At 37.1% G+C, this 10,976-nt stretch overlaps 3 protein-coding genes across 4 annotated transcripts in view; 1 reads left to right on the forward strand and 2 right to left on the reverse strand.

Moving 5' to 3' along the window:
- LOC143431430 (uncharacterized) overlaps nt 1–10,976 on the reverse strand; it is a 90,494-nt gene that overhangs the window by 1,625 nt on the left and 77,893 nt on the right. The window lies entirely within an intron of this gene.
- Nucleotides 60–8,971, forward strand: Hob (bridge-like lipid transfer protein family member hobbit). 2 transcript variants are annotated; one of them, XM_076908544.1, is made up of 16 exons: nt 60–208; nt 300–426; nt 515–706; nt 827–1,078; nt 1,350–1,517; nt 1,608–1,820; nt 1,892–2,162; nt 2,279–2,501; nt 2,576–2,697; nt 2,805–3,131; nt 3,891–4,360; nt 4,452–6,549; nt 6,745–6,989; nt 7,060–8,116; nt 8,224–8,441; nt 8,580–8,971. In XM_076908544.1, exons 1-16 carry the CDS (start codon nt 150–152, stop codon nt 8,862–8,864), a joined length of 6,327 nt encoding a protein of 2,108 aa, XP_076764659.1. In that variant the 5' UTR covers nt 60–149; the 3' UTR covers nt 8,865–8,971. The 2 variants fall into 2 exon arrangements, with proteins under 2 accessions (XP_076764659.1, XP_076764660.1); XM_076908545.1 differs by lacking the exons at nt 8,224–8,441; nt 8,580–8,971 and having other exon boundaries at nt 7,060–7,356; nt 7,424–7,677.
- On the reverse strand, nt 8,850–10,260 carry LOC143431642 (sesquipedalian-1). Its single transcript, XM_076908546.1, has 2 exons — nt 9,827–10,260; nt 8,850–9,741 (listed from the first exon to the last, which is right to left on the reverse strand). Exons 1-2 carry the CDS (start codon nt 10,118–10,120, stop codon nt 9,385–9,387), a joined length of 651 nt encoding a protein of 216 aa, XP_076764661.1. The 5' UTR covers nt 10,121–10,260; the 3' UTR covers nt 8,850–9,384.

The raw sequence follows: 10,976 nt of genomic DNA on the forward strand, positions 1-10,976 counted from the left end.
TACCTGGATGCAGATAGTTTGGTTAATTGGTTACCGACCGACTAAAAAATTTTTAATCGATGCTGTCGGTCAATTGTTTCGTTAACAATTTTTAATTCATAAAAACATTTCCGTTTATATTCCGTTCGTGCACTATGTGATTCGTAAAAATGACTGGTTTAATTGGCTTGTGTACCATTTGTTTTATTCTTTATTGTAGCTTTACTTGGTAAGATATTGCGTTTAAGACTTTTAGAAATTGTAATCTCTGTAACGGACAATCGTCAGTTAGCACGTATTAATTTATTTTCGCTTACCAGGGTGATACCAAGATTCATAGCATGGTTAGTGAAAAGACGATACAAAATTTATCTACGTGTCGGACATATTTCGCTGCCGTACTTTATACTACGAGATGTAAATGTTTCTAAAAATGGTTTCACATTGGTAAGTCGCACCGTTTACGTATGTTATGGACACAAGAAAATCGTATCGCGTTCGATGAAATTTTAGCGACAATTCAAATTAATTGCAGCAAGTGGAGGAAATCAGTATACGTAGCAGTCTATTTAGTAGTGACGTCGCAAAACTTTTGGCCGTGATCATGAAAGATGTTAGAATTAACAAAGACGTACAGGTAAAAACTGTACGGATAGTAAGAAAGTCGAAAGGGACGATGGATTTTCGAAATAAGAAAATTCCACCGATAATTATAACATTTATACAAGTATGCAAGTTCTACTTAATCGAACATGGTATATTTCTACCATGTAACTGTATACTAAATATGATATTTTTCAAATATGAGTAACTGTATACTAAATATGATATTTTTCAAATATTTTAGTTTATGGCTGTGCATGTAGAAAATTTAAGTCTTCTAATTTTGGGTAATGGTTGGCTAGCTAATGGAAGCGCAGAGAGTCTCAGTTTGGATGGTAGTGTCGTTCATGGTGCGCGCACTCTTCTTGCCTCTGCTGCGGTTATAGGTGGAGCAATGAAATTGCTACATCACGCATCCGATGCTTGCCTTTCGCAAATATCCTTCGCTGGGACAGCTGAAGCAACTCTAAAGGCTAAAGGAGAACTTTCGGTAGAGGTATAAAACTGTGATATAATCTGTATGGAAAAGTAGCGATAGGATCTGTATACGCACAAGCTGTTATCCATACAAGCTTATTCGTTCGAACGTGCATTGTGCAAAGGCTAGATAGTAATGCGATAACTGTATACACGTGTGCTGTGATCCAGTGATGTAGCTTAATGCTTTGAACGGTAGCTATTTGTGTTTAGCACACTTAATGGATGATCCTGAACAAGTGTCCCTTGAAATGGGATTAGTTTGGAATCAAGCAGGATCTAATTTATAGAAATTGTACATCGGAATAACGCAGACAGAGGGTTCTGGAGGAGCGGGTCTTGTTACGTTCTTCAAGGGCAGGAGTTCTTTATCTAATGCTGCATCCTCCTACTCAGATTCATCGAATGTCGATTCATCGAGCGAACTGTTAGCTCGATTAGCACCAGTCATACCGAAGGTGATTCCATTGTTGCTGTTTGATCGCAAACAAAAGATAAATACGGATCTTGTTGAAAAATCGAAGTTTATTTAACTTTTTTGTTTTTAGGATTTTATTTTGAAAGTAGGCAGTTCGTCTGTAATTACGGGTAGAGAAGATGGCGTGGTACTTGGTTTAGAAGGGACAATGAAGGGTCTGCAAATCACCGCGAAATTTCAACCATCCACCATGTTATTAAACCTTACTTTAAATTTGGATGGGCTATCAATCCGTAGTAAACTTCCTGTTTTAACATTACGGTCCTTAATAGTAAATTCAAAGGTATTTTTATTGTGTTTGTTTAAATAATTTTTCCTAAACAAATAGCGTAATTAGTTGTATTGTTTATACAGATGGAGCAGAACAGTTTACAAATTGCTACACAAATCAGTAATCTTTCTATTACTTACGATCATAAAGACTGGGAGACAATATTGTGTAATACCAATAGCGAGGTTTCAAAGCTACCTGTTGGTGATATAACAATAAAAAAAACATTACCATGGTTAGATGTAAAAGTGAACACTGAACTTTATGATTCGTCGTTATGTATCAAATTATTGGATGTTCATGAAGCTTCGTGCAGTGTAGCTCATATAAAATTTTCATTAAATACATTTGAAGGTATGGTTCTGTTGTTTGAATTTTTACTTGTATTGTGTTCCTAATGTATGATTAGATACAATATACATATTATGTTATTATCGAAGTAAGTATTTGACAGTTAATTAACTTCGTAGATGCGACAGACAGTTTAAACACAGAGTTAGTAGTGGAATCTTTATATTGCACTTTAAATGGTTCTAATAACATTACTTCGGAAGTATATCACCAGTGGGGAACTCCATTATCTATTGGAGTATTATTAGCTACGACGCGTACCAATGCCATTGGAATTGCTATTGATGCTCTTGTAACAGAATGGAGTTTGGAACTTGCTAAATTTCTCAAAGAAGCATACAAGTAAGAGGATACAGAAAACAATAAATGAATAAGTAATCTAAGCGTGTGCATGACTTAGTAATATTATTCGGTAGATGTTGCCAAAGGTACAACAGAAGAATTGAGACAGTAAATGATACTAGGGAATCAGATAATGTTGTTCAATTAAATCTTAAACTTACAAATTGTAATCTATTCTTTATCGCAGAAAATAATCGTACGTATATATGTAAAATATGTAATATATGTCCATATTAGACGATGTTCTACCCTAGAATTCCAATCGTGTACCGTTTGAAACTAATGTTTCGGATTCTTTTTTAGTATCTGTCATGATGCGTTTGGACACTGCAAATTTAGAGTATAATACAAAACGGTTAGTGGCCGTCACGGAGGGTGTGAGCGCGATAACATTAAACAAAAATGAAACAATTATCTGCCAACACGCACAAGCATTGGTACATCCATTTTTAGCTATAAGGAAATGTAAAGGTGCAGTCACTTCTGAAACAATCAATATAAGCCTGGATGGTACGAGCTTTGCATGGAGTCCAAATTTACACCTTCGTCTCCTACAGCTTTGGCTAGAATCGGAAGATTTTCGATCAATCGTAGGCCGGGACGCGTCAACGATTCAATCAACCATGCAAGGTACATATATATACCATATATATATATATATAAATTTCTACTGTGTATGTATGTGTAACCGTACATATGTAGTACTGTATTTTAGCCATATTATAAATATGGTAAAAAATGCATCAAACAAATAAAATTGTGGACAAGAATTCGAGAAACATATTTTAAAGTTAGAATTTTGGTGTATTTTATAATGCACGATATGCTCTATCATTATATTAAGTTATGTAAATTTATTAAAAACTATTTATGGGGAGAAGTCATTTTAAGAAATCTTTCAATTTTACGAATAACAAAATAAGAAATATCTCTGCATATATGACTTTATGAAACGTAACTAAACAATTTGTAAGGCAATTTAATTTTATTGAATTTTAATAAGGAATACGTTATAAGCAATAATTAATACTATCAGGTAGAAAGTGATGTTATACGTAAAATAATAAGATTGAATTTGTTTTATTATACTCTATTGTTATAGAAAAAGGAATATAGTAATATGTGTACCTTCATTATATGGCTAGTTTGTATATTGAAATAATGAAATACTTAAAACTTTTTTTTATATACAAAGTAACGAGTTATGTTTATATGAAAAAATCTATATAATTCTATTTAATAGAACAAATCTTTCTCGTTTGATCTTTAAATACCACAGTTATTGTTGCATAAAATTATTTCATGTCCAGGCGTATACGTACACACGTGGTCCCTTTATCTTACGCAATTACATTTGTGTGTATATGCGAGTTTATTTTTTCTTAATAGGTGAAAAAGTTGAAAACCGACAGAAACGACTGATAGATATACTGGCCACTGGAGGCATCAGTTTGTCCATAGATATTTCTCCAAAACACTTTTTAGAACTTTCATCAGATCATCTGCGGTGGTCGCAAGGGGAATGGAGATTAAATTACGTAAGCGCCACTTTAGATATGGCTGATATAATTAAGATCGAAGGATTCGAATTAACTAGAGTAGCGGATAATCAAGAGGTACGGCTTGAAAGACAAAGTAATGAAGGTTTTGTTTTGGATTGGAACGAAACGTGGATGCTTAACATCGAGTCGGTGAAAGCTTGCTTTCCGTACGAACATCAGTTTACCGATGCGATTCAAAATGAATTATTTAGCATAAAGAAATGGTTAAAAGAAATTCATTCGTCGTCGTCGTCGTCATCGTCATCATCATCCAGTCATGAAAAAGAGAAATGTCTACCATGTGATTTAATTATAAAGGTACGTGTGTATATACATAGATATAATTGTATAATGTAAAATAAAATTAATCTTGTTAGTTTATCTTATGAAATCACGTACGACGTTACAGATAAAAAAATGGGTATTTGAGGTAAGCGATGACCCGTTTGAAGTACGATTACGGGATAACTATGAACTTTTGGAAGATGAATATAAAGAAAGTTTAAAACGGCAAGCCATGCTCGATGCTAAAGTGCAGGAATTGTGTCGTGCTCATTTGTTACTTCCCCAGGGTAAAGTCGAGGAATTATACGCAAGTTTAAATAAAAAGAATGCCGAGATATATGTGCAGCGATGGAAACAAATGCAACGTGCTGGTCCAGCTAGAACGCGATTATTTGCCTGGTCTATGTCGGATATTGAAATATTAGCGTTAGCCGATCCATCAACTAATGGTACGGAACATGCGACGAAAGCAATTCGTGAAATGGACGCGGAAACTCCTTGGCCAGAGGATGGTCTTGAATTCAGTACACTATGGGTTAGAGGAATCAGTTTAAAATGCGCCGAATGGAAATTACAATTGCGTGACTTTCCACAACCTTTACTTGTAGTGGAAAGCTTAAGCGTATGGGGCAGATTAGCAGGAGCGGAGGCCTTGGCCCCTCCACGAGCCAGACGGACCGTAACAATTGAAGTTGGCGCTCCTTGGGAAGACATTGTCGTCGAAAGAGGAATGACATCATTGAAGTATTATCATGATCTGAATTGGGATATTGATAAATACAAGTACGCATTTGGCCCTTGTTGGGAACCGGTGATTGCGCAATGTAATCTCAGTTTTGAGAAAATCATTCATCCATCGAGAGATCCAAGTCCTCCGTTGCCATTTTGGGACAAAATGCGATTAACCCTACACGGGAGATTAACACTTTGCGTGAAACAATTGACCGTGTTACTGCATGGCTCATTGGATCCATATAATACGACCGAGGAGATGGAATTGACGTGGACTGGATTAGAACTCGATTGGACGCAAGGTCGAATCATCGTGAAAGGTGATTTGGACGTCTACGTACGCACAGCTAGCAAATACGACGATTGTAGATTGCTACATTTACCGAATGTACGTTTGAGCATTAAACTAGCCTGGGTTTGTTTAGGCGATCCTAGGGATCATCATGCTGCTATACCATGCGCTCCAGACAGGTTGCCGGAGTATTCGAGCAATCAGGAACACGATTCGTTCAGAGCGTTTCGCTCGCAAAATGTGAACGTTAGCCTCTCGCTTGAAACGAAACCAACCGGATCTCCGACACTGGCAAGCGCGCCGAATGCGTTGCTCTACGGTAGCACACTCAGATGGTTTGAGAATCTAAAGTTCATTTTGTCTGGGGCAACAAGACCAACGAGGAAGGGGCCGCTCTTTAAAAATACCAGACCTAGGAAGAAACAGTTGAGCAGACATTACAGGAAAGTTCGGCTGACATTGGCGTTCCATCGATTTCACGTAAGCTATTGGATGTCGTTTGCGATGCAACGTGGATTCGAGCTAACTGGCGGAAGAGTGGCGTGTAGCTGCGAGCACAACTTGTCCTTGCATCCAATCGACGACGGATTAATACATCGGCCTAGAGCCGAATGGTCGGTGGTTTACATGAATTGCGAGCTTAGCGACGCGGAAATATGGTTGAAAAGCGCTCTTCACGAGGACAAAGAAACCGTCTCGCTTCGGCAACCAGTCGAAAAGTGCTACTGTTTGAGTGTAGCCCGCGTCAGTTACGGCAGAGAGGCAATGGTAACTGGGGTCACTGGAAGCGATACACCTACGCACAGACTTGTCGTACACGATTTGAAGGGAGCTTGGACGAAGACCAACAGAGACGTCGCGTTTGCCTTGTTCGATTCTTTCATAAAGACTCAACAGTTGAAGAAAAATCTGTCTACCGCCGCTTTAAAAGGTTTCCACAGAGAAAGTACCTCGACACCGCACAAGAATCGAACGAGATCGCACGAAGTCGTACAAAACGCTGTTACACAAATTAATTCGTCGTCCACAACGAAGCCGCAACAGGGCGAAGCTGTCGGTATGCTGCAAAGATTGATAGCCGAGGCTGCAAACAAACCGGTTGCATTTAGCGACGACTTATCGGTGCAAACGAGGGGTCAACAATTACGCGGCCTTGCAGCTTGTCACCAAGATGATGTACTTCATAAAAATTGGCTAAGTACGTTTACATATGCATGAACATATGCGATAAGTGAAAAAAGTATTTATGCATTTAGTTTTTAATAATAATTAGTTTTGTACAAACATATAATCAAATGTATCGAAACCTCTTTCATAATAATTGTTAGTAATGCATTAAGAATGAATATTCTACTATAAATATGAGAAACTTAAGAATTTATATCTTTTTCAGTTGCTTTAGTAAATAGTCAAGTATTACTGAAAGGTATTGAGACGCGGGGTTACGTAATTTTATCCGCAGCTAAAGCAGAAATATTACAGAGAATTCATCAACCTGTATGGAAAGAGAGAACGCTAGTGTCAAAAACAACTTGGGTTGGATCGTTGGAATGTATGCAGTACTACGCAACTGTCAGTGCTAACATAGACGAAAATATAGACGACAACATAATGTGGTTAACATTGGACAATATACAAGTAAGCGAAACAAGTTCAAACAAAATGAATAAATTTTATTTATCAGCTAAGTTGGGTTACTTGGAAACAGGAGAAAGATTCGACGGTGATAGCTGGCTTACCAGACGTGCCGGCACTAGTAGGTTCCGGACAGAGTGTCGGTGGTGTTGTGAGTCAAACAGTTGGCGGTGGTGGTGGGCCGCAACATCAGCTGCAACGTATCGTCTCGAGATGTAAATGCGAGTTCTTCTATGTTGGTTATGGTCAAGCTTTAGATGCTGGCTCTATCGATCAAGTCCCTCCACCGCCAAGGGAAGAAGTCAGTCTGTGGGAGAGAAAAGAGCTTTCTGCAGCCGACGCATTTACGTTGATGCATCACGATTTGGATGTTTGCACAAATTCGTTACAGTACGCAATGATTTTAGATATCGTGAACAATTTGCTGCTTTACGTAGAACCGAGAAGAAAAGAAGCGTCGGAACGTTTGCAAAGGATGCGATTCCAATTGCAATTACACTCGGTCGAAGATCAAAAACGGCCGATTCAACAATTGCAAAACACTGTACGCGGGTTAGTAGCGAAATTACGAAGGTTGGAGCGTCAAACGTACTTGGTGCAAAAGGCGCTCGCCGAAGAATCTAATCCTGAATTGCTAGCGGAAATGGAGCGATTGGAAGCTCGAGTTTTCGAGTGTAAAGAACAACTTGGAGCGAAAGCAGAGGAACTGGATGTGATGTTGAGCTGCTACAAGGAAACTACAGCCCCGGCCACAGCTTCTACTACATTGAAAGATAAACCAGCAGCGGTCGCAAGGGTAGCTGAAATTTGTTTCAAACACGCTCAGTGGAGATTGACGGATGCGGATGGTCAATTGGGTATCGCCGACCTTATATTAACCAATTTCTTATACACCAAAACCAGCAAAACGGATGATTCGGTTGAACATCTTCTCGAATTAGGATACGTTAGAATGACCAATTTACTACCAAATCAGATCTACACGGAAGTGTTAACACCCACAGAATTACAGAGTAATATGCCGGTCGATAGGCAACGAGCGCTTCGCGTTTTTTGTAGGGAGAAAGCACCAGTTGCTGGAATATCTGTAAAAGAACATTTCGAAATAAATGTTGTTCCATTAACAATAGGTAAAAATAAATCTCTCTTCCAGAACTTGGGCAGCTATTGTTGTATGTGTTCTTACTAGTCGAAGGCGCGTGTTTTCATTATAAAACTGGCCATTTTATTGTTTTAGGATTAACGAAGAAGTTTTTTAACACGATGCTCAAATTTTGTTTTCCCGAGAGAGATCCGGAAGGTATAGAGGAACCACCTGCACCGCAACGAGATTCCTCCTTTTATGTACCGATCGAAAGGAGAGATGATGTAGAAAAAATGAAAGAACGGGCGGACAAAAATAAATTATTCATATATATCAAAATACCTGAAGTACCCGTTCGTGTGTCTTACAAGGTATCTATAATATTGTACAATAAATCTCTACAATGAAAAGTTATCTAAATTTTGAGAATTTTCCCATTTTTCAAAACGAATTATGAAATGAATATACTAATCTATCTATCGTTTACGTTTCTTTTTCCTTACGCACAGGGAAACAAAGAGAAAAATTTAGAAGACGTCCGCGATTTCGCCTTGGTAATACCTACCTTGGAATACCACAATGTTACTTGGACATGGCTTGATCTTCTTCTAGCGATGAAAAGCGATTCTAGACGTGTAATATTAAGTCAAGCTATTAAGCAGAAATTACAAATTAAACCAAGAGGTCCGCAAGAAGAATCCGCTCCACAAGAAGAAGATAAAGCTCGACTTCTATTAGGTGCTAGACATTTACCGGGTGACGTCAGAAAAAAAGGTGTCTTTAAATTTAAATAATCTATTGAATCTTCTGTACATTACTGAATTTTTTCACTTATATAAATACATAGAATACTAGTATTTATTCTAATGTAATATTTAACAAGAGAAATGTTTGTTTCGCACAGTATTTTTATTAAGTCCAAGCGATGTTTGTACGATTTACTAATATTACTTTTAGTTCTATTAAACCAGTACCGAATACTTTCATGTACATCTACATATATGTATATACGTGTCGTGATAACTTCATAAAATAACTTTTACTCCAATTCGAGTAGCGAAATATTAAGTGTTCTGTTTCCTAGATATCACTGTCTTCTTACTTGTCAAACTAATTTCGCTTAGAAACAAACGTTTGAAAATCATCATTCAAGTATAATCCAAACCCATCTTTTGTGCAAGATCAGAACGATTTTTCATAATGTTTTAGCAACGACGAAAATCACTTTTTTGCGTTTCGTTCGTAAAAAAGTGTTTTCTACACGTTATGTACCGAGGGACACTTAAATATATACAATTCATATGCAGTATTTGGTTAAAAACTGATCAACGGAGCTTCCGAAGCTTTCTTTGTATGCCTCCATTCATTTAAATCTGCCAAAATTTTTCTACCGTACATGTTATGCACTTCACGAAATGTTATTCTTGTCCTTGGAACATTTTCCGTTCTTCCAGGAGCAGATCTGACGCTCTGCGAACGATGATGTATCTCTGATCTATTGAAAGGGTTATGCCGTTGTCTCGGAGGAGCTACGGGAGATTGCGAAGGAGCCATTACCATCGTTGTTTCTTCCTCCGCTGCATCCAATTGCCTCTGCAATTCTGCTACCATTAACTTCATGTAGTCGTAACTCGCACATGCCAAAGCTTTCATCCATTGCTCCATAGATTCCTAAAAATTAAAAACGCATTTGTACATCGCGCAACTTTTTCACAACTAATTACATCGTAAATTATAACGAAAAGAACACTTTTACCTGAGATTCTGCTGCGAGGGCATAATTCCTATTGTTAGGACCATGAAATACAATTTGAAAACCAAATTGTTCCTCATCTTCTGCTAATTCGATGGTACAACCTTCAAGAACTATCATGCCTACTGGTTCTTTGTCACCACGTCGATCGAAGTAAAATAATATATTCCCTTTGAGAACAAACCATCTTCTTTGATAGCCACGATTTAATTCACCGCGTTTGTTTAACCAACCTTCTCGATCTACAGGCGTTGCCGAAGTCGCAAAAGCTACCATATTTTTCTCGTTTATTTTCATTGCATTTGAAATTGAATCGTTTTAATCGCTTCGGATGGAGGTTCAATTCACCATACAATATAGATTTAACTTCCTATTCTTTTCCCTCTGACAGACCCTGCGATGTTCATCATCGAAAAGTGCTTTTTACACAGTAACGTCTCTTCAGCGATTGCCATTACGGAATTTTATTGCAACATGCGAACGCTGTCAGGCAATATTAGCGAAGCGCAACATTGACAGAAAAATTCCCTACCACTATAGAAGCAAGTAACATGTTACACGATGACGTTATATGTATATGATAATTCTACTGTAATTGTCAGCAGCCATTGAATACCTCGTTTAAACTAGAGATGACTGACGCTAAATTTCAAGCGATCAGCTGTCTTATTTCAATTTTGTGACCAAAAAAAAAACTATGCCACTGTAGACGAATAACTTAAACATTATAAATAATGCTAAAATAATAACTGTTACCGCGAGTACAATATGACAAAATGTATATATAGTAATATAAATCTTTCGAAATGAAAACCGAATAATATACCCTATTTATTTTTTCATCAAAGTTTAATTACTACCAATACTAATATTTATTATTATGATAATATAAAATGTATTGTATTCATCGTAAAATGTATTGTAAATTCATAAACAAATAATGTATATACTTCATAAATAATTATATTTTATTAAGAACTGGATAAGCCATTATTAGCGGTTACAATTTCTGTGTTTCGTATCAAGGAAACTATATATATATATATATATATATACTCTGTTCGATAATAAAAATGAACGAATTAACATTCTAAAACATCTACTAAATTAACCTTTCATTTTGGGTATGAACTTTTTAGCAATGAAAAATGTG

Source organism: Xylocopa sonorina, chromosome 18 (assembly GCF_050948175.1).
Source record: "Xylocopa sonorina isolate GNS202 chromosome 18, iyXylSono1_principal, whole genome shotgun sequence".
Taxonomy (NCBI): domain Eukaryota; kingdom Metazoa; phylum Arthropoda; class Insecta; order Hymenoptera; family Apidae; genus Xylocopa; species Xylocopa sonorina.